The 27684-nt window shown below is 42.6% G+C and overlaps 1 protein-coding gene across 1 annotated transcript in view; it reads left to right on the top strand.

Moving 5' to 3' along the window:
- F13A1 (coagulation factor XIII A chain) overlaps positions 1-27684 on the top strand; it is a 171951-nt gene that overhangs the window by 46605 nt on the left and 97662 nt on the right. The window contains exon 7 of the mRNA XM_075585799.1: positions 8226-8400. Coding sequence (XP_075441914.1) covers positions 8226-8400 — 175 coding nt within the window. The remainder of the gene's footprint in view (positions 1-8225; positions 8401-27684) is intronic.

The raw sequence follows: 27684 nt of genomic DNA, 5'->3' as shown, positions 1-27684 counted from the left end.
AAGACGTAATGGCAAAAGCAGGGAAGATCTAGGTTTAAAAATATTTAAAAAAAATTAAATGTGTATTGAAGCGTGCATATACTGAGACATAAAGCATACAGTTATTGCATAAAAGTGGCCTAGTGAAAATATGAAAAAAACACTTCCATAGCCTGAAGAGACTCAATGTTTCAGCAACAGCCCTTTGTAAAGGGTCTAGATATTGAGATTTTACCAGGCTTTCCATTTAAAATGTTCGGTGCATATACTTATATGATTACCTTATAGAGAGTTTATCGATCCTGTGCTTAAAATTTCCCACACTATTGGGCCGATTCACAAAGCAGTGCTAAGTGGTTTTAAGGACGATAAATGCCCTTATAGCGCGATGCTGCCTGCTCGCTATTCACGAAGCAGTGATAACAGTGCAGTATCGCGCTATCATGGCTTTTTATCACCTATTAACAGTCAGTGAAAAAAAAGTCGTCCGATAGGCCACAAAATGGCAAACCTGCCATTTTTTGCCAGTAACTGCTATTCACGAAGCAGTGATAAGTTTATTGTATTGTAAAAGCTTACCATCTTTTTTCACCAGTTAAAGGCTGGCGCAAAGAGATGGAGACATGCATAAAAGTATGAAAAGTATGTTTTTTTTCCTGCACAGCATTAATACCAATGGGCCTCCAGGTGGTTCCCGTGGGTGTCCAGGGGCACCACTGGTGTCTTGGGGTCCTCGGGTGGCCCAGCGGGTGTCTGGGGGTTCTCAGGTGGTCCCTGCAGTTGTCTGGGGTCCTTAGGTGATCCCTGAGGGTGTCTGGGGGCCTCCAGGTTGTCCCAGCGGGTGTCTGGAGGCCTCCACGTGGTCCCTGCAGGTGTCCTGGGGCCCCACGGGTGGTCCCCATGGATCCCTGTTGGCCTACAATACCAATCCTTTGCCACAAAAAAAATGTGCAATAAATTCTAATAAATACACCCCACTCCCCCTCCCCCCAAATACATACAGTATAGTAATGAGCAAAATTACTGTTATCCAGATATGGATTATAGTGCATTTGCCCATTTACAATAAAACATTAACCAGCAGTATAAAATAAATAAAACGTGTACAGTACTTACCACTGCCATGATGAGGGCTGTGTTCATCCTCATCACCGTCCTTGTCCTCCGTGGCAGCAAAAGTACAATAAAAAATACAGTACAAACTAATGGCCCCTAACCACTTAATCACCTTAGCGGTTAGTAACTGCTATAGTAATTAAGGGTTAACCCACCCTCCCCAGCTACCCACCCGGGAGGCCTAATCACCCACTCCGAGAACACTATCCCCACTACCCATTGATTGGCATAGTGTTAAAGCGTGCCCATATAATATGGGCTTGCTTTAACACTATAGCAATAAATGGGGAAGCTAAAAAGAAAAAACCAGGGCCAAAATAAAACACATTACATAGAAAAATAAATACATTACAAATGCCAATAAACCAATTAATTGGCACAGTGGTACATCATGAACATATAATATTGACATTATTTACCACTATCACAGCCAATGGTCAACCTAATAAAAAAATATCCAACTGAATCAAAACAATCGCCAAATAAACAACAATATCAAGTAAACACAACAAAATTACCAGCAATCAGTAAAACAAATGTCAAATAAGCACCTGAATTAAAAATCCAAACACCAACAAAACATCAATTAATAAAAGAAAACTCATAATAAAACTCCAAAATAAACTCCATTACTTAAAAGCAAACAACAAAAAAGTAACAGAAATAAACAATTGAAAACACCACCAAAAGTTCCCATCATTAAAAATCTAAAACACAAAATAAAGCCGAAATTATTAAAAGCAAAGAACCAAAATACATTTAAAATACATTTTTGCTTTTTAATTGTGGTTTATTTTTGGTCTTTTGCTTTTTAATCATGGTGTTTATTTGGAGCTTTCTTTTATTTATTGATTTTTTTTGTGTTTTAATTGTTAATTCTGGTGTTTATTTGGTATTTGCTTAATTGATTGCTGGTAATTTTGTGATGTTTACTTGTTTATTGTTGTTTATTTGGTGATTGTTTTGATTGCATTGGATATTGTTGGTGGTTGTGTATTTTTTAGGTTGACGATTGACTACCATAGTGTTAAATCATGTCCATATTATATGGGCATGATTTAACACTATGGCAGTCAATGATCAACCTAAAAATATTATATGGGCATGATGTACCCACTGTGCCAATCAATAATCTTTGGTTTTAGCCTCGGGGACCAACTACTTTCCGAGATACAGGCCCCATTATCGGTTGCCGGTATCCTAGTACAGGGTTTGAATCCCACGGTCACATGACGTGGGCGATTTAAAAGCACAGGGGATACTAGCACCCCATACCGGGGCCTGTATCTCGGTAAGTAGGGGTTCCCGAGGCTGAAACCAATGCGTTTCAGCTCAGGAGACCCCCTGCTCATGTACACTATTATTAAAATCAATATTTTTAATGCACAATCGCCTGTAAGAGCCGTGCATGGAGACGCAGCATCTCCATGCAGCTCTTACAAGCTGCAGTTTTTTCTAGCAGCTATCGCGCTATAGAATTTATACAAAATCCAGGTCAGACGATAGTGCATTTGTTTATCAGCCTTAAAAAAATGGCCTTCACTTCTTAGTGAATCCCGCTTTTGGCTTCATGACTTACAGCACGATAAAAAAAATGCATAGTCGGACGCAAAAGCACTGATTTTATCACTGCTTTGAGAATCGGCCCCTATGAGTGCGATTACACAACACAACTCACAACACATTGCAGGTAAATGTTAAAACATTATGTATTCACCAAAAAATCAAATGTTTCAGTCCTAAAGTGGGACCTTCATCAGGGTTAGTGTTTATACATGGAACAGCAAACACAGAATATATATATACAGTACCACAATACTGTACACGGAAGTGAACCCTGGGCTGTAAAGCATGTTAAAATAGGGACCATGTTCCTCACTGCTGGTCACTAAGCAACAAAACATTTAAAATAATCTGCACGGTTATGGAGGTAAAAAGAGCATATAAAACCCAGGAAACCCAATCATACTAGTTGGGTGCACACCAAACTAATATGTACATAAATTGTATGGTTGAATGAGATACATTGCAGAATGTTAACAGAGATCTTACAATGAATGGGCTAAAATAATTTCAAAACTAGTGACAATATGTCGGAGGAATAGGCACATTAAGTCCATGTTCATGCTTCCTCTTCAAGATTTTTCCCAAAACTCATTGGTACACTACCGACACACTTTATCACACTGCGGCCAGATCCGCAAGCCGGGAGATTTCCCGGCTTGCTAGTGGCCGCCCCTCGGCATGCCGCGCGTCATAGACGCACGGTCACGCGTCTTCGGGAGCGTGCGCCCCCTGCACGCGCGTCCAGGGACGGCGGCAGGGGGTTCCGGGGGACCCGGCGGACCCGGCAGCGGTAGGGAGAGCGCCCCGATCGGAGGGCGCTCTTCCGCTGCTTCGGCGCGCGCCCGTCACTCTCGGGTGCGCGCCAGGCTACTGCTGCGGCCAAGAACGGGCAAATGCTCGAATAAACTTGGCCGCAGCAGTAGCTACATCAATTGCAGTGGGGTAGAAGAGCACAAACACACCATTCTCTCTCTGGTGCCAATACATGTATTAATACAGTTAAAAGAATTGTAACTCATCACTCACAAGTAAGGTGCTTGCTCTCAAGCACAAGGATGTGGCATTCAGCTCAGAGGTAGAGTCAATAGGCAAATTTCTCCCTGATTCTATCTCTACCTACAGATGCAGCGGCCATTATTCGATCATTTACCTGGGTAAATCCTGCACTATGCCGCGTGGTGGTCCGAGATTGTCACCTGCAGACATAATCGCCCATCGGATTAACACAGCCGGGGTCCCTGCTGTGTTAATCCTAACGGGGCTCACCGGTATGTAAAAGACGTGCAGTAAGAGATATAGCTGCAGCGGCCGTTATTCGAACACTTCACGAGTTGTGTACATCGGAATACCTATGTCATGACGCGGGATATCTTCCAACCGGACCGCCTTAAGACGCGAGTGCAGCGAGTGCAGAAAATGGCATTTTAGTGTTCTGGTTTTTAAACACCTGAAATTGACACAGTAGCACAGTTCTGTACACATTGCAATTCATTCATTTCATTGCACACAAAGAAACAGAATCCATGAAATTCAAACAAAGCAATCGCGATAAGCGTGGGTGCCTGGAACGATTGGCCGCGTTCATGCCATGTGGAGTACAGCAGCGCACACTAAATCGGCGCCGTGATTTGTTCGAATAACGGCCGCTGCAGCTGTACTGTAGGCTGAATCAGTCACTCTAACTGCGTGCCTCTCACAGGCGATCGCAGGGGTTTTATTTCATTTTAAATATTACAGTAATGTTTAGCAGGGGGTCTCAGGAGCTGAACCACATTGATTTCAGGTCCGGGGACCCCCAACTTCTCGAGATACAGCTCCCGTTATGATGTGCCGGTATCCCCGCCATGTTAAAATCCTGTGGGTCATGTGACCGTGGTATATAAACCAAAGCAGAGGGATACCGGCACCCCATAACGGGGCCTGTATTTCGGGAAGTAGGGGGTCCCTGAGGCTGAAACCAACTTTATTCAGCTCAGGAGACCCCCCTGCTAGTACACTAGTATCAACCCCCCCCCCCCCAAATGAAAATTCATTACCTTAGCGGATAGCTGCTAAGGTAATGAAGCTGCTTCCATTTAATTTTTATTCATAGTGTGCGTGAGCAGGGGGTGTCCTGAGCTGAACAAAGTTGATTTCAGCCTCGGGGATCCCCTACTTCCCGAGATACAGGCCCCGGTATGGGGTTCCGTATCCCTGCCATGTTAAAATTGTGGGATCTAAACAAAGCAGAGAGATACCGGCACCCCTCACCGCCACTGATTAACATGTGACTCACTTTACAACGGTTTCACTATCCAACGCTACTTCCAGACCAGATTACGTTGGATAACCGAGGACTGCCTGTATCTTAAAACTACCCTTGTGGGCCCATTTCCCTCCCTCCCCTTTTCCCTTCATTAAATGTACATTTTACGCTATGGGGCATGCGCTCTCTCCTTTCTCATATATATATATATATATATATATATATATATATATATATATATATATATATAGCTCAACCCTGTTATAGCGAGATGCGGTGTGAGCGTGGCTCTGTTTTTTTTGCAAACTTTAATAACACACACATGCGCCCCACCACCACCCCCCTAATGAGGATATTGACAATTCAGTACTTTTGAATATGTCAAAATGTCATACTTCTAGTCAGCTAACCAAGATGTGGGTTGAATAAGAAACCCACAAGCTGAATATCGCCATTCAGGGATACTCCATTTCTAGGAGAGATAGGTCAAAGAGAGGATGGGTGTTATTTTATATTGCAGACACCTTACAATTTACACTGTTAAATTGCCACCCAAGCCTACCCTCTTTTGAAATCCTAGTTGGCAAAATCTGCCTCCCCTTTTCTTAGCCTATCTTGGTTGCTGACATCTACCGCCCCCCTAAAGCCCCTCTACAGTCCCTGACTGATATCACCCAGTTTCTTGGCTCCATTTCCTCTCTGAATGAGAAGAGTGAGCTGCTAGTTCTTGGGGATTTCAACTTCAATTGGCTTGACCCTAAAACCAACAAAATACAGATACAAATCAAGTCACTTAACCTAACACAACTCATTTTCCAACCAACATGGACAAACCTGAAATCGCACAACCATTCCTTGCTAGACTAGAGTTTCTCCTCAAATTCCAGCAGAATCCAATCCGCTGGCATCCTTCCTGACATTTTCAGTGACCATGCAATAGTGTACTGTGTAAGGAAAATTAAACCACCCCAATCAAGCCCTAAAGTTCTAGTGAGAGAACATTTAGAAACTTTAACCCACAAATGTTTCTAGCTGACCTTACCAACTGCCCTTGGTACAGAATTGACTTAATTCCCAACCCTGATTCTGCACTCGACTATTTCCAATCCGAGTTCTTAAAACTCTGTTATACCCATGCTCCACTACGCAGAATAAGAGTAAGGGGGGCCCACCTTCCATGGGTTACAACTGACCTTATAGCACACTACCATTTCAGGGATGCACACGTGGAAAAGCTACAAAGTAACTGGCACTTCCAAGGATCTTTATCACTACAGATGCCTTTGGAAAATGCGCGCAAGTCAAACAAGACATGCAAAGGCACAATATTACTCTGACAATCTTAACCAGAATACATCAAACCCAGCTAACTTCTGGAAGGTTATCAACAATATATTCCAGCCTTCTAGCCATCAACAACCAAGTAATATCACTAAGGCCTGGGACATGGTGCAGGGAGCGGCGCTGGGCAGCGCTGACGCTCATGCTCTCCTGAGCAAGCAGGAGATTTTTCTTGTCCCTGCATGAGCGTCAGTGAGCGCGTTTGTGTGCCGGGTGGGAGGCTTTCGGGAGGTGGGCCTGGAGGCAGATCGGGAGGCGGGCTAGCGCGCCACGTCACGGCACCGACGTCACGGACTGCCATTGGCTTCTGGCAGTCACGTGACCGGCCCTGCGCTTGCATGAGCGGCAAAATGTAAACTTGCATGTCTCCTGCATTTCCACACGCCTGCGGAAGTGTGCGGAAGTGCCGTCTAAAGCCGCGCTGATAGGGATAATGTTTCCCCTCAGCGCTGCTCAGCGCGCCTCAGCACGGTCTTTTTGACCATGTCCGAGGCCTAAGGAGGATATTACTCTGACAAACCCCACTGACATTGCAAATGCATTCAATGATTACTTTGTGGGGAGTGCTACTAACTTTTAGCAAAACGCAACCCAAACCACAAACATGAATCTCATTCTGTGAGTACCACCATAGCCCCAGCCTCTCCCAACACTGCTCACAATTTTCAATTTGTCCCAGTATCTGAAGAGGAGCTTATACATGTGCTCTTCAAATTAAAATAAAAACTAAGCAGCCAATGTGGACCTGACATACTACAATCTAAGTTCCTAAGACTTGGTGCCCCAGCCATTGCCAAACCAATTGCTTCAATAGTCAACTCTATTCTGTCTGCAGGACATATCCATAAGACCTGGAAAACTGCCAGAATTGTCCCAATCTTCAAAAGTGTAGACAAAAAAAACCTGTCTCAAACTACAGGCCAATCTTCTTCTCCCAATACTGAATGTGAATGGGACATATCCAGGAGTAATACTCTATTGGTCCTCAAACTTAATTCCTAAATATATATGAAGATCTAACTGTCAAGAGAACATATTTAGGGGTAATGCCCCATGGGTCCTCAAAAGTGATCCCTAAATAAGCAAAGTCATAGAGAAATATAATGCATGTATAATCATATTCGATATGAAACCTAATAAATACAGTTGGACACTACAGATAAATCCAAACTTGACTTGATGGATTAGTCTCAGGACCAAGAGACCCTAGAACTAAACCCAAGATCTTCTTAATACTGAATAGAATACATTACTACAAAATGGGGAACAATAATGCAAAATATCACGTGGAGGAGATTATAGTACTCATAGCTAATCTAAAAGGAAATTCTTAGGTTTCCACTCGACATTCATACCCCTAGGGGCTAAGGTGCCCAGTGAAAAAATGCGATTGATCACATATTTATTTAAAACATTCATCCTATCTCCAACACGTTCGTGTGATAGAACATGTTCCAAACCCATAAATGTAAAGTTATGTATGCCTCCATGAGGACAAGTGCAAAAATGCCTTGACACAGGATGGTTCAAATCCTTTTTGCTCACGAACATGTTCCATGATTCTTGATTCCAGTGGTCTCATGGAACGTCCAACATATTCTGTGTCACACCCACATCTCAAAAGATATATAATGAAGCTAGTATGACATTAATAAAAGTAGAGATCTGGTGATTAACTCTTGAGTGGTGATGTTGAATTCTCTTAATGGAGATAGCAAATTTTCAGATGTCCCAATATTCACATTTTAAAACGCCCTTAGGGACACCACGTAGCTTAGTTTTCTCTGTATCAGTCTCAAAAAGGCTAGGCAATAGATATAAAACCAAAGTGTTGGCCTTCTTGAAAACTAATCTGGGACCCCCAACAATAACCTGTTGCAGACCCATATCCAATTTGAGAGTGTCCCAAAATTTTAAGATGATGGCACTAATCTGTTGCTTTTATTTATTATAGTTTTTTCCCTTTTTTATTGTCTAGATGAATGCCAAAGATGATGATGGTGTAATTGCCGGGAACTGGAAAAATGATTACTCTTTTGGAGTTTCTCCTTCTGCTTGGACTGGAAGTGTAGAAATCTTGTTGGAATACCACAGTTCTGGATTACCAGTGAGATATGGACAGTGTTGGGTCTTTGCTGGTGTCTTCAATACATGTAAGCATGTTATGGTTTGTACAAAGCTATAAAAAATTGCACATGAGTTCAGTTAAGCCTGTTTCCTGGAATCCCTTCATAACAACTTCACCAGCCCACCACATGCTGGGTCTCTTAGGTAGTCCTCATCAGTTTTATAAGCAGTAGGAGAAGAAAAATGAAGCACTACAAGGAACAAAAAAGGTCCAAAAATTGAGAGAGATACTTAATTCATAAAAAATTATATTTTATTGGTCATGAAGACAAAAAAAAGCAAAGGTGTCGCCCCACCAACGCGTTTCATGCCATAGCGCTTTATCAAGGTACTGTAACATACACACTTATCAGGAACATATTTATAGGCCCCCAGTTAATAACAGTGCCAATCAAAAAGCATACCTGGATCCTCCCCCCATCCATCTCGGCACTCTGGGTGCGCGGTCAGCGCGACTCCCACGTGCGCACCCAATACCTGCGCATGCGACGCATCATTAAGCCCTGCCTATCGCATGACTTCATACCACACCAGGAAGGGATCCTGCACGTGCGCATACCATCCCCACCAGTACTCATGAGCCGAGCGTCAGGCACCCCCCCCCCCCCCCCCACAGAGGAGAGCAAAGAGTCTGTGATGTCATCGCGCACTGCGTCTTGGGGGCTCACGCCATGTGCATAACATACAGGCCCAAGAGTGCACGGGCTCAATATAACAATAACAACTTTATTAGGAATAAGCAAAAAGACAAACCTGATAAGGCTAATTAAAAAAATAAAAACAAAACTCAATAATCAAAAACTCAAAATGAATGGGCAAGTGACATAGTGATAAAAAACCTTAATTATTTGTATGTACAGAAAACACCAAGCTTAAAGTAACATGAGGTGTATCCTCATGTGTAGATAAACTGCAGACTAATGAATAATTGACGCAGATGCACATAATAAATGATGCTGTTAAGGTCCATTATATAATTGTACAGTACTCAGATCAATATCCTATCCTGAACCAATGGCCCAGAACATAGAGAAAATATTACGCTTCAATTTTAGCAAGACTTCAAAGCTTTAACTGAACGTTTGCACCGACCATTTCCAAAACTTCCATATGCCAAATATTTTTGCTTAAAGTCTGAAAGATGCTACATTTGGACAATGGAGAGCATCCTGAGTCCCAGTGTAGTATTTTTTTTTTTATCAGAAACATTGCTTGCCTTTTGATTGGCCATACCTGAAGTTACTTGTGATAGAATAACATGGTAGCTGGTTAGTGGACTATTTAAGTAATAATCCCCGAAGAACAGGGCATTACTGGGAAATAATGCCCTGGCAGGAAGAGTTGAAGGCCCGAGGCGAAGCCTAGGGACTTTAACCCAACCAGGGCATTATTGGCCAGTAATGCCCTGTTCTTCAGGGATTATTACTATTATAGGCTAAATGTAGGCTTATTTTCATAAATAAGACACTTTTGTATAGTTATATAGATTTCTTTAATAAAATAAAATGGTAAATACATGAACCAACCTCTATATACACTTACACTGCAGATATCTATATCCACACACTGCCACCCCCCTGTGTACACACACACACACACAACACAGCACCTCTACACAAACACAGCAGCTCAACACACAACACAGCAGATCTACACACACACACAAACAGCAGCTCTACACACACAACACAGCAGCTCCACACACACACACACACACACACACACACACACACACACACACACACACACACACACACACACACACACACACACACACACACACACACACACACACACACACACACACAACAGCTCTATACACACACACACACACTCACAAACAGCAGCTCTATACACACACACATCAGCTCTACACACACAACACAGCCACTCTACACACAACACAGCCGTTCTACACACACACATACACAAACTGCTGCTACACACACATACAACAGCACAACACAACACACACAGACACACACACACACACACACACACACTGCTGCTGCTATACCCATAAACACTGCTACACACACACACACACACACACACACACACACACACACACACACACACACACACACACACACACACACACACACACACACACACACACACACACACACACACACACACAGACACACACACAGACACACACACAGACACACACACACACACATTGCAGCCACAATAAAAAATGCAGCCACTTACTAAACTTGGCAGACTCTTTCCCCCACAATTCAACTGAATCTGCTCAGAAAATCTCAGTCAGCACGGGAGGGGGAGGATTCAACCTGTGGCTGATACTTCCTGACCAATCCCCTGCCCTGTCTCAGAGCTGTTACTTCATTCTGACCAATTCCCTGCCCTGCCTCAGCTGTTCTGAAAGCTGATTGGCTGGAAATAAAACACATTGAAAATTACACATTGCAAGCTGCTAAAATTCTGGGCATTACTGATTGGATAATGCCCGTAATTTTAACCAATCAGAGAGCAGGGTTTTCAATAATGCCCGCAATTTTACTGCTTTAGCCTATAATTCTGCATTACATAAGCATTCCAGTGTGGCTGAACCCAAAAGAGTAAGTATATGCAATTGTATTGCTAAAATATCCCATATTCTACTAGCCACTCAGTTTATTTACAATTTCTGCTATGCTGCATTTCACTGAAATACAGGTGTGCTTTTTTCTAGGATAGGACTTTAAAATAAAAATTATCCAGGTAACTGCTTCTATAACTACAGCTGCGGCCGCCTTTATCCTAATGCGGCTGTAGCGGCGCAACTTTGATAACCACGGGCAGATGCAGTATATTTCTTTTTCCGGAATATTTTCCGGTATTTTAGCGCTCGTAATATTAGCATATTCTTAGCGCTGTCTGCAATACTGCAATACCGTCTAAAAACTCAGGTGGGCGTTCGCAAGCTGTGTCTTCAAAGTCTAATACTGTAGCAGTTCAACCTACTTCGGTACACAGTCTGTGTCTGCGCGCGCAGTAATTGTAAATGTGCATATTTATACATGCATGTGCAGTGCTGTATGTCTCATTTGAACATAGTTGAAACGCATAGGCGTGTACTGTAACAGTATCACATTTCAGCGTACTGTATACACTGTACAGCGCTCTCCCATCACTCGCCCCTGCACACACACAGGCTTATTTACTGCACTGCAGTATTTCAACTTCTTATCTTATCTACAGTACACCTCTCCCACACCATTGCTTTGAATGGGTGTCTTTCTGGTTTCAATCACCATTCCTGTCATCACATTCCTGCATGTGTAACGTAGCAGTGCAGAGCTGTGTTGACTATTAATGCTCATTGGGGGAAAAAAATTTCAAGAGTGAGTGACCAAAAAAAAAATATTTATTTTTTTCTCGTCATTTTTTACTTTCTCCACATGTCTGCCTAAACCATCTTGATATTACGATATTCAATCTGTGCAGTGGCGTTTGACTGCGACATTGTGCGTTTGACTGCACATGATTGATTTGTGTGATTTTTATGTATTTGGGGGTGTGGGGATCAAATTATTATGATGACCTGCCTGTTGAAAATATGTCATGTCTTTGAACTACAGTACAGCCAATCCTTCATGCAGCTTTACCCCCCTCACCCGCCGCAGACACACACAAGGCTCGCTCAAGGATTTCAACCTCTTATCGACACCTCTCCAAAACCATTCATTTCCAAAAGCTTGTCTTTGTGCTTTTAATCGTCCCGAGCCGAGCATCACCTCTCTGCGCCTGCTTGTAATCCTCTTTGGGAAGGGAGATAGCTGATGATTACTGCGCATGCCTCCGTCTATAACTTCACCACTGCTTGCGAAGTTCAAAAGTGAGTGACCAAAAAAAATATATTAATTTTTTTTCTCGTCATTTTTTATTTTTATTTTCTCCACATGCCTGCCTAAACCATCTTGATATTACGATATTCAATCTGTGCTGTGGCTTTTGACTGCGACACTGTGCATTTGACTGCACATGATTGATTTGTGTGATTTTTATGTATTTGGGGGTGTGGGGATCAAATTATTATGATGTCCTGCCTGTTGAAAATATGTCATGTCTTTGAACTACAGTACAGCTAATCCTTAATGCAGCTTTACCCCCTACCCCCGCAGACACACACAAGGCTCGCTCAAGGATTTAAACCTCTTATTGACACCTCTCCAAAACCATTAATTTTCAAAAGCTTGTCTTTGTGCATTTCAACCTCTCTCAGACCATTCGTTAATTTTCTTATTTTTGGCTTTCCCTTATGTTAATCTGATTATGTAACCAATTATTAAAAAGGTAACCAATTATTAAAACTGTATGTCTTCTTGAAGAATCCCCCCCACACACATTCACAGTGAATTTAAATTTCAAAGAAATACAATCTTAATGTAATTAAATATGTATTTTATTTTATCAGGAAAGAAAAATACAAATAATCATTGAGAGAGGGGGGGGGGGGTTGAAAATTGAGGGCCGGTGGATAATCATGAATAATGCACATTGATAATAATAAAAACAATAATACAAATTTTCCGTCTTTATCTTCTTCCTCATTCTGTGTAGTTCATTGAGAGAGGGGAGGTTTTGTGTAAATCATGACTGCAGTTTAGATACACTTAACTGTACACACAGTTAACAAAATTTAGACATGATACCCCCCTCCCCCTGTCCATCCTTTTTTCTCTGAAAAGACAAGAAAAGATAAACATAGTGCAGTTATGTGCATACTGTATTATGGCATTGTGTATTGTATAGCTACTCCATATTGGACTACAGTATGCAGATAGTACTGTCAAACTAGTCTATACTGGAACTACTGTATACTGTAACTACTGTTAAATACTTTGTAACCAGATGGCTAGTGCTACTCTCAGGAAATAAAAAAATGTGTGCAGTTAGGTACATATTATGGCATTGTGTACTGTATAGCTACTCCATATTGGACTACAGATGCAGATACACTGTAGTACTGTGAAACTAGTCTATACTGCAACAACTGTATACTGTAAATACTGTTAAATACTTTGTAACCGGATGGCTAGTGCTGCTCTCTCAGGAAAGAAAAAATCTGTGCCACACTTACCTGTATCATACTGTACTTACCATACTACATACTTACGCTCGATCACAATGGGCAACACAGTCGCAATATGGTCAATATATTTATTGCATCGTTCCACGTGAGTACATCGTTCCAAAAACTCATTATGCCTTGCGCCAACTCATCCTTTTTTAAGGGTTTCACGACTTTTCGGATATGATCCTTCAGTTGATGCCAGACCATTTCGTTAGGATTGAAGTCTGGCGATCTGTCATTGGAGGGGGGGGGAAAAGAACAATTAGTTAAAGAGATACACAGTAAAAAAAGTGGGAAAAAATAAGACGGTTACCGCACTTACTCCGCTGGCATCTTCACCCAGTTGATACCGCGCTCAAGAATATGCGCTGTTGACGCGGTGTGCTTCGGATCATTGTCCTGGTAGAAACGGTGACCATCTGGGAACTCACGTGTGATGTATTCCACAATCTCAGGCACAATTTGCTCTTGGAAAAAAAGCTTTATTCATGATTCCTATAACAAGAAAAGAAAAGTGCTCAAAAAACTGCACACTTGTACAGTACAGTGCATAAGGCAAAAGCGTGTGACTTATTTTACCTTCAAAAGATGACAATGCATCCTGGTCCACGCCTAGAGATGGCACCCCACACATGCATCTTCACTGGGTGTTTTGGACGCGGCTTCATAGATATTCGACCTTTTTTGTGGAATGCAAAGGTGGCAAATCTCTCCAGCGATACAGTAGACTTGTCAGTCAAGATGCAATCCTGGAAAGTTTCTCCACTGTCGATCCATGCCTGGGCCTAGACCTCTCTCTTGATCTTGTTAACGTCCCTTATCATAGGGTACGCTCTGTAATGACAAGGAATCATTTTATAGGTACAGTACAGTTTCTTAAAAAACACTTTAACCTCCTGTACTGTCCAGTACTAACCTCACACGTCCATCTTTCCATCCAATTCTGCGTCTCATCTTCTTTATGCTGGTCTCGGATACAGTGAGATTGTGATTTTGCAGCAGAGTATATTTGACCCTTAATGCACTCTTCTCATCATTCTCTTCACTTATTTTGTCGACCAGAAGAGTTGTCTCCCTACAGTGTAAAGAAAAACAACAATCCTGTAAGTTACAGTGCAGTAGGCCACAAGTACAGCACATCATTTACAGTAAACAATAATAGATAGATATACTGTATTATATAGTAATAGAAATAAACAGAAATAACTATAATATTAGATAGATCTATACTACATAGTTATATTAATATGCAGCAATATAAACAATAATAGATATACTGTATTATATAGTAATATAAATATACATAAATAACTATAATATTAGATAGATCTATACTATATCGTTATATTAATATGCAGCAATATAAACAATAATAGATAGATATACTGTATTATATAGTTATATAAATAAACAGAAATAACTATAATATTAGTTAGTAATAGGATGCAAAGTTCCAAAATCCAAAGCTCAGCTGTAGAGAGTCACTATCCAAAATATGCAATGAGGTCTTGAATAATATGCCAGGTGAAAGGATGGACCTGATAACACCACTCTCTTAATAGATTAACCCATGTCTCTATAATACACTCCTACATGTGGGGGACCTGTGTTGTAAAGGCGTGGGTCAGTGACCCCCTAATACACAGTAATAAACGTCCCCCTGGAGAGAGACAACAATGATAAGGAGTATGAAACACCCAGACCGCAATAATCGGAATGGAGTCTCACGATTGAGAGCTGGTCGTGTCCAATAAGGCATGCGTCACGTAGATATGCAGCAGCAGAGAGAATTCCACAAGGGAGGCAACGGAGCACAGCAGGAGAAAGGAGGTGGCTAAACACCAATATAAAAATAAAAATCCTTTAATCCGTGGTAGACATCATGGTGTGGGGTGGGTAAAAGAGCTCTTACGCGTTTCGGGCCGTCACCCTTTGTCAAAGAGAATGTTTTACACACTGCGTCTGTCGCGGCTGATATAGGAGTCCCCCCTCCTCCAGCTGATCAATGACGTATGTGTCAAATGGCGCAAAATCGCTATGCTACAATCTGATTGGCCCAAAAAAGGAGCCAATGGGATGAATGACATAGTATTACTACGCTCGAGTCAGGGGGCAGTCCCGATCAGATGCGCAGTGACTGTGTCACAAGGATCAACACAGTGAGGAGTACTATAGCGTAATCAATGATAAAAACAGAAAAACACAAAACAACAAAAAAAATAAAGCAACATTAGATGGATTCAAAAAGGCAGTCTTATAGGTAGTCTTATAGAGTGATCTGGAGAGGTAGAGGATACAAAAATAATGAAACATATAAAACGGATCACTATTAGTGGACTAGTAACTTATCATAATAGCCCACACAGTATAGAGTTGTCAGTGAAGATCATACAATAACAATATATCTGGAAAAGATGCACTTGGAATACATTGATAGGGAATAAGCAAAAACAACAAATAATAAATGCAAAATGTATGAATAAGTATATTACATTATAATTGTCATACTATGATATATAAGAAAACAATAATATTAATATAGAATATACAGTACAATGATATAATGATAAAAATAAATTATAAAAAAACAAAACCAAAAACAGGAAAAACACTCAAATAATAATTATTTCAAAAAATGTTTTAATTCCCAATCAATGTTCATACCCTTGGGAGCCAAAGTGTCTGTGAATCCCCACACCAAATCAAAAGTAAGTCGTCAATGTAGCGACAATAGAATTTAATGTATTGTCTATATGGATTAGTGTCCCCAAAGATGTGAAAATTTTCCCAAAAGCCCATAGATAGATTTGCGTAAGAAGGTGCGAAAGATTTGCCCATAGCAGTGCCCTGTGTCTGTAAAAAACTATAATATTAGATAGATCTATACTATATAGTTATATTAATATGCAGCAAAATAAACAATAATAGATAGATATACTGTATTATATAGTTATATAAATTACTTACGCGTTAGTTACCGTTGGTGTCCTCGTGCGTTGTTTGGTTTTTCCGTGTGCATGGTAGCACACGGTGGTTGATTGGCACAACGAGGCCAGAAGCAGCTAACCAGCGTTGGATATCTACAATTCGTTGTCCGCTCGTGTACATCTCAGTAATTCTCATGCTGAGGTCCTTTGAAATCTTTTTAACAGGCATTTCTGCGAGTAAAAAGAAATACAAGCACAAGAATGTATATTCGATGTTTAGTCGATGTGTATTCAATGTGCAGTGAATCCACAAAATGGATGGTGTATTTATACGTTAATGACTCACATTAGAGTAAATCCAGTGCATCTCACGACAGTTGAGGACGGATTCTCTATCTCCTCTTCTGGGATGACTAGCTATATGTTCAATCCTATATTTCTGACCAGTATGTATGCTTTTAAATGATTTGACAGATAAAGCATATTTGCAAAAATTGCAAAACCCACATTTATAGAAACCATTGGGAACACTAGTCCTTGTCCTGGTTTCAGGTCTATACATGCTGGGCGAAAGATAGGTTCCTATTGTTTTAGCTTTTCTATAGACTATTTTAGGATTTGACTTAGTATACATATCCAGGTCTCTGTCTAGTCTGAGTACTTCCCAATGTTTATTCAGGATAGATCGTATGTTACCCGCCTGTTTAGACTAGGTAGTAATAAAGAGAGATATCGCTTTGTCCTGACTAGTATTGGTCCGTATATAAGATTTCTTCTTTTTATATCTATCTAAGAGATCTGACCTTTTGATCTGTTTAACATTTTGTAGCGCATTTTCAAGAACACTGTCAGAGTATCCACGAGCTTTAAACCTCGTTTTTATTTGGTCTGCTTGTATATTAAATGATTCCTCAGTCGAGCAAATACTTCTGAGTCGCAGAAACTGACTTTTGGGGATACCCTTTAACAGTGGTCTCGGATGTGCGCTATTAGCTCTAAGTAGGGAGTTGCGTGAATTTTCCTTCCTGTATATATCTGTCTGTATATGAAGATTGGTATCAACATATAGATGTAGATCTAAATAATTGATATGGTTATCATGAACAATATACGTAAACTTAAGATTGTAGTCGTTGGAATTAAGGTATTCAAAGAATAAAGAACGTGTCTGTGAATCCCCACACCAAATCAAAAGTAAGTCGTCAATGTAGCGACAATAGAATTTAATGTATTGTCTATATGGATTAGTGTCCCCAAAGATGTGAAAATTTTCCCAAAAGCCCATAGATAGATTTGCGTAAGAAGGTGCGAAAGATTTGCCCATAGCAGTGCCCTGTGTCTGTAAAAACTATAATATTAGATAGATCTATACTATATAGTTATATTAATATGCAGCAAAATAAACAATAATAGATAGATATACTGTATTATATAGTTATATAAATTACTTACGCGTTAGTTACCGTTGGTGTCCTCGTGCGTTGTTTGGTTTTTCCGTGTGCATGATAGCACACGGTGGTTGATGGCACAACGAGACCAGAAGCAGCTAACCAGCGTTGGATATCTGCAATTCGTTGTCCGCTCGTGTACATCTCCTTAATTCTCATGCTGAGGTCCTTTGAAATCTTTTTAACAGGCATTTCTGCGAGTAGAAAGAAATACAACCACAAGAATGTATATTCGATGTTTAGTCGATGTGTATTCAATGTGTAGTGAATCCACAAAATGGATGGTGTATTTATACGTTAATGACTCACATTAGAGTACGCCCACTTTTAACACCTGTACCTCGTCGCCATGCATAAAAGGTTACACACTTTGCATAGCCCACCACTCGATGATCTGTATCTGAACTTTCCCTTGTCCAGATAATGCATTGTGCCATCTGCTTCCATGGATCAACCCCGATTCTACGGACGCAGGAACTCACTCGCCTCTGCCGTGCCTGTCATGCAGAAAAAGCGAAAGGCGGGAGCCATTTCCAAGACAAGGCCAAAGCGAAAGGCTAAGGCTAATAAAGAAAACCTTCTGACGACCCCAAAGGCTAAGGTTTTTAATAAGCCTTATTATGTCAAGAAGAAATTCGGTGATGTACACAAAGCAAAACAAATGGCAGCCAACCATCGAACCCGCAGGCCACTTCCTCGATTATGCTTCGACGACTCTGCCGCTGCTCTCCCTGAAATCCACAGCCCATCTTCTCCACTAAAAGTCCACGACGCTGCCGCTGCTCTCCCGGAAACCCACAGCCCATCTTCTCCACTACTCTTCGACGACGCTGCCACTGGTCTCCCGGAAATTCATGGGTCACTTTCTCCATTACGCTTAGACGACTCTGCCGCTTCTATCCCGGAAATCCACAGGTCACTTCCTCCATCCCTCTTCAACGACACTGCCGCTTCTCTCCCGGAAATCCACAGGTCACCTCCTCCAGCCTTCTTCGACGACGCTGCCGCTTCTTTCCAGGGAACCCCATCTCATCCTCCGTAGCACTCATCCACCCAGATGTCCACAGCACCCCATGCACAAGATCCAGCTCGTTAGACCACATGCTGAATGGGTTAAGTGTCGATATCCCCGGGAACTCTACTATGTTGGTAAAGATAGATCTTCTTTTAGAGACCATGCTAAATATGGATCAATGGATGGAGAAGATGGATCAACGGATGCAGAAGATGGATCAATGGATGGAGAAGACATAGTGGGGATACATAAATTGCTCGGAGTCCCTGACATAGTGGGGATACATAAATTGCTCGGAGTTCATGCCCCTGTATCTCTGACGCTAGAGACATGGATGGGATGAATGGGACCTTCGACAGTCTTCCATCACCAAGTGCACCCCCTCCACCAGAAGAATATGTGTACATGTATGCCGTTGACGAGGATGACAAGACAACCCCGTCAAGACCACGCCAGGAGACAACACGGCGACCAAGACAGGATGAAAGCATCCTCCCAGACAACCTATCCTCGCCCGCCGCCACAAGCACACCCACTCCCAGAATCCAACCCACATACGCTTGCATCGATACGGTGCCCGACATCATCCTGCGCGAGCTGCCCAATCCAATCAGGGAGAAGTATAGGGTGATGAGTGCTGGTCTACCCCAGAAGTATGCCATGTTAATTTTCAAGCACCACGTGTCCTACTTGGCGTACTGCGGGTGGGCCAAAAATGTAAACTACGAAGGAAATCGCAGAAAAGGTCGCTTCCTGAAAATGTAAGAAGTACTATTGTGGAGGAATTGCGGCGCTATTTTTCAATTACAGATCCTGTAATGAAAATCGTGAGAGACGCCATTAATTGCATTTTGCGTCATACAAGGCATCGGCCCTGAAAGAACAATCTGGTGGGGATCAAATTTGCGTGACTGTTCAAATGTTGTTTATTTTTTGACTTGTTGCTTGTTTTAACTTGTATTAATAAAGAAATGTTTTTACTTACACAAGACCTGCACAACTCCAGTCCTCGAGGGCCGCAAACAGGCCCAGTTTTCATCCTGAAAACCGGGCCTGTTTGCGGCCCTCGAGGACTGGAGTTGTGCAGGCCTGACTTACTGTACTGTATATCATCCTACTGTAAATGTTTTGACTTTCTGTACATAAATGTATTTACTAGCAGTACACCATTCACCTTTAAATGTTTTGAATTGCTGTACACTTTAAATGTTTTTAAATTGTATTTGTAAATAAATGTTTTTGTACTTACTCCATCAATAAAAGAAAATGTTGATTTGTTTTAAATTGTTCCATTGTCTCCTTTTATACTGTAACAAAATACAGTGTTTCTAGAACATATGGTACAGGCATATTGTACAGTACTGTACTGTATACTGTAGGCATGCTCAGTACATCACAAGAGTATTAAAACAATACATACTGTACGGGTATAGAATACACATGTACTGGAATACATGTAGAATAAATGCATACTTTTTATTTTTCGGGTTTATTATACAGTATATATATATATATATATATATATATACTGCTGCGGCCGAGTTTATTCGAGCATTTGCCCGTTCTCGGCCGCAGCAGTTACCTGGCGCGCGCCGGAGGGTGCCGGGCGCGCGCCGAAGCAGCGGAGGAGAGGCCCGCCGATCGCGGCTTCCCCCTCTCCTCTCCGGGTCCGCCGGGTCCCACGGAACCCCCTGCCACCGTCCCCCACATCGCGGGACACCAGGGCTCCCTCGGGGAGCCCTGGACGCGCGTGCAGGGGGCGCAGGCACACGATGACGCGTGACCGCGCATCGGTGACGCGCGGCACGCCGAGGGGATGCCACTTGCAAGCCGGGAAATCTCCCGGCTTGCGGAACTGGCCACACTTCAATAAAGTGTGTCGCCAGTGTATATATATATATAAAAGTATTGTATACGGTCTGAAAACAACAGCATACTGTTTCAGGTTTTCTATGAAGCTCTCAGTTACAGTATTCTATCCTAATCAATAACAACGGCCACTAAACTGTTTACTCCGCTACGTGTTTTTTTTAAATCCGATTCAGTAATGTGCAGATAATGTAAATGACTAACTAATACACCAAAAACTGCAGCGCTTAACCTATAATGAGCTAATGCTAGAACTGTGCTTAAAAATGAAAATAGTGTGCATATGTATAAAATTATGCCCACAATTAAATAATGGGCACATACAAGTGAACGTGATATACAAAAACAAATAAAGCAGCCTAAGGTGTCCCACAGTGCAGGTTATCTCCTCAACCTACACACAAACTAATACAAAAACCATATGGGATACCTGGCGCTTAATAAAGTTGAAAGTGTCCATACAGTGCAGTCCTTTGAATGTCCAAATGGTGTTCCCAACCAAAATTGCGATTGCAGTAGATTTCGATAGTCCCCCCTATTAAAGGGTTATAAAAAAAACACAAATTGCGCAGTATATCTGGACAGGTGCATACAGGACAGTACGACCACAGTGTAACTACTTACAAGATAAATCTTGTAACTTTCAGTTGAGAGGATCTGTGCTTTAACCTCTTCCTTGCTGTGATCACGAATCCCACGCGAATCTTCTCAATCCTCCTCTTCTTTAGCCTCTCCCAGATTAATATTCGGAAGGCATGATAAGGAGAGAATACAGCAAGATAGTGTGGAAAGTACAAAACAATTTATTAAAATGATAAAAACAGCCACATGCAAACTCACATATGGATGCAGTAAATGGATGCAATGGGGGCATTGAGTTGCTGCTGAGAGGAGCCACACCGCTGTATCTGATTTGCTGCAAGCAAAAGGGACACCTTAGCAAGCTGCGGACGGCATCCTAGTATTGCACGTGTTACTGCATCCATATGTGAGTTTGCATTTGGCTGTTTTTATAATTTTAATAAATTGTTTTGTACTTTCCACACTATCTTGCTGTATTCTCTCCTTATCGTGCCTTCCGAATATCTACTTGGGAGAGGCTAAAGAAGAGGAGGAGTGAGAAGATTCGCCTGGGATTCGTGATCACAGTAAGGAAGAGGTTAAAGCACAGATCCTCTCAACTGAAAGTTGCAAGATTCATCTTGTAAGTAGTTACACTGTGGTCGTACTGTCCTGTATGTATCTGTCCAGGTATACTGCGCAATTTGTGTTTTTTTTATAACCCGTTAATAGGGGGGACTATCGAAATCTACTGCAATCGTTATTTTGGTTGGGAACACCATTTGGACATTCAAAGGACTGCACTGTATGGACACTTTCAACTTTATTAAGCACCAGGTATCCCATATGGTTTTTGTATCAGTAATGTGTAGGCATTGTTACACAAAGCGATATTATCCATCGAAATCCCTCCATTTGCCGTTTTCCGCATGAGATGACAAAGTTTTCTTTTCTGGGGAAAAACAAAAGTACAAGTTTTACTGTAAGGGTCAGTCCCCTAAATAAGTTCCCACAGTCAGTCCCACCAATAATTTTCTCGGGGGGCGTCTCCTGTTCACATGCGCATGCGCCTAGTGTTGATGTGATGACACGCCTATGCATTTCAAGAAGGCTCCAATGCGCATGCGCCTAGCTTTCCACCAATTGTTCAGAATCTACTGTAGAAGCTGCTCAGCCAACGATATTGTTTATAGGAGAATAGCTTGACTGTGCATTGATATTGATATTTCAAAAACAGAATAAAATACGGCAACATTACTCACCATAGACTTTGCCAATCAGCTGGTGCCGAGCCACTGCCAGTCCCGTATTCTTGATTACACACGTAGTTGACAGGTGACAGCGGGACTACTACACCTGTAGTCAGCTGATGAGGCTGGAAATCGCTTTGGTACATGCAAGCTTGCTGGAATCTGTATGCGAAATCCGGCTCAGGCTGCAGGTATCCGGGCTGGGACAGACAGCAAGGGTTGCCGGTCACCAGGTTTTCACTGACGGTCGGACCGTTATTGGAAGCTGGTGCTGTTGCTGGCGCATTGCTTGCCTGCGACTGACGTTTCTTAGTTTGTTTTAACATGACCTTCCGCCTTTTGAAGTCTCCATGATCAAAGATACGGGAAAAATCTGGTGCAACACACCAATACCCTCCTTTAAGACCGTGTGCGGGATCAATACGAAAAAAACACGGATCGAAACATAACTTTTTCCTTATTGCACGCTTCCACACATGAGCATCTGGTGAAAATTTGTAAAAGTCATAGTTTTCGATAAAATACTGATAAATTCGACAAACTGTTGCCATCTTATCATCTGTTGCATTAATCGTGGCCCATATTAAATAAGCGTACGTTCTGTCAGGTTTTTGGGACACGGACTGCAGTTGTGCACTCATGTCGGACTCTCAGAACAATAAAAGAAGACCAGACACTGTGCATTTATTTTTTAATATGAAAAGCCTAAATTGATACATTATTGTAACTTCTTCAGTACCAAGGTCAATTTACAATGGACCACTGTGGTATTTTTTTAAACACCTGCAAGTTGACACATTACTGACGCGCATGCGCATTACAATTCATGAATATCTGCCACCTGGCGGATACGCGAAGAATTGCAACCAATTAAATCCGAACCATTATCAATAAACACATCAATAAACACATCAACCGCGGGTGACGCCGGCATGAATGCAACAGGAATGCGGCATGAACGCGGTGAAGTGCGTGGCATTCGGAAAAAATTCGGAAATGTTGGAGAATAAAATGGGCCGCGGCTGTATAAAAATATACAGTAGATTTAGTGAGCAGAAAGTGTGCAAAAGTCTATAAGGTAACCTCCTCCTACAAACCTAGGAACAATTGGAAGCATACAGACTGTTTTTATCTTTTTCACTGGGACAACTTTATGATAAACGAATAACAGCACTTGCTTGAAATCTGCACAACAGTTTTCCACCACATGCTGCCCTTGCTTGCTGAGGTAAATGCCAACGTACTGTAATTGCCTCCCTATAGCCCTTTCACTCTTGCTGAATAGCCAGACTCAGATTAATACAGCTCAAGTCAGAAAGAAGTGATTGCAGATATTTACCTGGGAAGGAAACGATATGTACTGTATATATAACGGAATGCTTATGAGTATTGGCAACTGCAATGTTATCAAGAGATTTTTTTTGAACAGTAGCTCACCATGACTCACTTTTATAACCAAAGTGAAAAAAAATATTTTTTATTTTTAAGTTTTTGGTAGAAAAGGTGTTTTATAAAACCAAAGACAAACCATGGGCAGATAAATGGCATGTCAGTAAGCCCAACATTACTTATAAAATTAAGTATATACATTTTCCTGCCCATCCTTTTATTTCATCCCTAATTTCTTGCTGTAGTTGGTATTAATAATAAAGATAACTACAGTGTGTTGCACTTCTGTGATCTTGTCTTCTTTTGCCTACTTGAATAAAACAATGGAATAGCTTTTGTGATGGCAGGCAGTACAGATGTCCCATTTTGCCCATGCAAAATATATTCAAATTAGCTTATTTTTCAAGTATCTAAAAAAAATCTTTGCAAAATAAATAATGCATCAGTTGTGCATGATTTGCGAATTTGGTTGAAATTACACTCATCTGTACTGCCTGCCATCAAAAGAGCTGATCTGTTCTCTGACTCAAATAGGTCCAAGGAGACAAGCTCATGGAAGTCCAGCATATTGTAACACCTGGTATTTAAACATTTCCGCTGCTCGAAGTACATAGTTTCACTGCCACTTGTGCTACCAGTTCTAGCCAGAACAATATCAGCATATATCTCTCTCTCTCGCTCTCTCTCGCTCTCTCTCGCTCTCTCTCTCTCTCGCTCTCTCTCTCTGTCTGTCTCTCTCTTGCAAATGCCCTAAATCCGGGTCTAGATTTCTCTGTCTTGCAAAATGATACAACTGTGTGCAGCACCTAAGGCCTGGGACATAGTAGCTTCAGCCTCGCTGAGCAGATGCACTAACCCCCTGCATCTGTCATCAGCGCGGCTATAGTTTCCCCCTCCGCATGCGTGCTGATGCGTGCGGAGGCTCAGAAACTTTGCCGAGAAAGCGATGTGAGCGGTCACGTGACCGCTCACATCCAATGGGAGCGAGAGACTAGCCCCGCCTCCCACTCCGCCTCCTGACACGCCTCCGCTACGCCTCTGCTCCGCCTCCGCCCCGCCCACTGCCTTGCCTGCAAGGACAGGAAAAAGCTCAATTTTGAGCAGGCGAGGCATAGCAGGAGCGCGGCTCAGTGAGGCTGAACCTGCTATGTCCCAGGCCTAAGGCTGAGTCCATGGTGCCGCTGAGCTCGCTCATGCATGGAGAGCGGTGATGTCACCAGCTCTCCAAGCATGAGCGATCAGTGTCCTGCAACATTTTTAGAGCAGGAGCGGGGGCTATTACAGGAGGGGGTGTGTCATTGGCTGTATAGGGGCTGTCTGTGTTTCTGTGTGTGTCCCTCTCTTTCCCCCCCCCCCCCATTGGCTCTCTCTCCCCCATTGCTCTCTCTCTCTCCCTTCTCCCCCCTCTCTCTCTCTCTCTCCCTTCTCCCCCCTCCCCCTCTCCCCCTTCTCCCCCCTCTCCCCCTTCTCCCCCTCTCCTCTCCCTTCTCCCCCCACCACACCACTCCGTTTGCCCCACCCCAGCAGCAGTCTGTTTTCCCCCCCACCCCAGCAGCAGCCCATTTGCCCCCCACCCCAGCACTAGTCCATTTGCCCCCCCCCAGCAGTAGTCCGTTTGCCCCCCCCCACCCCACCAGTAGTCCGTTTGCCCCCCCCATCTCAGCAGTAGTCCGTTTGCCCCCCCACCCCAGCAGCAGCCCATTTGCCCCCCCTTCCTCTTCTCTCTGCTCCCTCTCGGCTAAAAATGTCATGTTGTGTGTGTGTGACAGGAGTAGAATACGCCCTCTTTCTTACCATTGGTCAGAGCAGGGTCATGTGACCCTGCTCTCAGCACGAACGTATCTCTCCCTTGTCTCCCCAAGCACAACGCTTAGGAGAGCATGTGCATGCGCATGCGCGCGAGCACAGCGGGAGAGGGGATGTGCTGATCTACATTGCAGAAGGTAAGTGCGCCAAGCGCATAGCGAGCTCAGCGCCAGCGGGGACTCAGCCTAATGCTAATTTCACAGTAAGGCAGAAAATAAAATAAAATAAAAATTGCGAGCACATTTGGGAATTGTTTTCACATTCTTTGCAGGTTCTTCAGGGCGACATCACGATGCACACAAATATTGGTGCCCAATTAAAATAAACAAAGAACACCTTCTGAGATATTTGATATTTTGATCTGTGAGCAGGGGTAATGATAGACACCAGGGCCGCCAACAGAAATCATGGGGCCCGGGACTAATGAAAGGAGCAGGGAACCCCCATAGCGCACCCCTCCTGAACCCATAGCGCACACTCCCCCCCGAACACATAGCGCACCCCCCCCCAAACACATAGCGCACCTACCACGAAAAAATATTTTTTAGCGCGCAACTTTTACTTAACTGTTTTCTTATTGTGATACAGAAAAAAACATTACAATGCATCCTGTTTATTTTAATATTTTCAACAAAAGACATGTGACTGCCTGCATGAGTGGGTGGGTGAATGACGGTGGGTGGGTGGGTGAATGACGGTGGGTGGGTAAATGATGGTGGGTGGGTGGTTGAATGACTGTGGGTCACAAGAGAAACATCACTTTGCAAGCTATAACTGCAGTACAGTGAAACAACTCAACCTGTACCACCTTTTTTATCTGAAGAAATATCACAATAAAGACAGTCACTGGTATATACTTCTAACCTATGTAGACTGTCGCTCCCAGCCTCCCACGCGCTCACTAGCAGCAGGCACCGCAAGTGCTGCACTGCTAGGCTACAATCGGTTGTGACACGAGCTGGGGTGCCGGGCGGGCGGAGAGCGAGCGCAGCCAGGGTTCCACTTCCGGGCTTGGGAGTGTGAGCGGAGCCGGGGTGCCGGGCGGGGGGAGAGCGAGCTGGGGTGCCGGGCGCCACGGCGGGGGGAGAGCGAGCCCCCCTAGCTAGACTTAGAATGGAGATTTTACATTTTTAGCATTGGTGGGTAGGGTTGCCAGATGACTTGTCCAAAAATACTGGACACAATGGTAAAAGTTGCGATGCCCCCAATACATATTAAAAAAAAACACGCTCCCGAATACATATAAAATATACCCCTACCACCCTCATATATATTAAATATACCCCTACCACCCCCATATATGTTAAATATACCCCTACCACCCTCATATATATTAAATATACCCCTACCACATACATACATACATACATACATACATACATACATACATACATACATACATACATACATACAATCACCCACCACACCCTCATATATATTAAATATCCCCCCACCTCTCCAATACATATAAAATATCCCCCCACCTCCCTAATTCATATTAAATATACCCACACAACCCCCATATATATAAATATACTCCTACCACCCCCATATATATTAAATATATCCCCACCACCCTCATATATATTAAATATACCCCCACCACCCCATACATATAAAAATATACCCAACCACCCCATACATATAAAAATATACCGCCATCACCCCCATACATATAAAAATATGCCCCCACCACCCCAATACATATAAAATATACTCCCACCACCCCAATACATATAAAATATACCCCCACCACCCCCATACATATTAAATATACCCCCACCACCCCCATAAATATTAAATATACTCCCAACACCCCAATACGTATTAAATATATCCTGTAGGCGGATGCTCACAGGTATGCAAGGGAGACTGGTTATGGTGAAATTAAATAAGGCTTTTATTGCACCTGTTTCCTTAACATCAGGAAACCATCCAAACAAGGGGTAAACAAAGCTTCTA

The sequence above is a fragment of the Ascaphus truei genome, chromosome 2 (genome assembly GCF_040206685.1).
Source record: "Ascaphus truei isolate aAscTru1 chromosome 2, aAscTru1.hap1, whole genome shotgun sequence".
Classification (NCBI taxonomy): Eukaryota; Metazoa; Chordata; class Amphibia; order Anura; family Ascaphidae; genus Ascaphus; species Ascaphus truei.
Note: the sequence above shows the minus strand (reverse complement) of the source record. Positions and strands in the feature narration are given on the sequence as shown.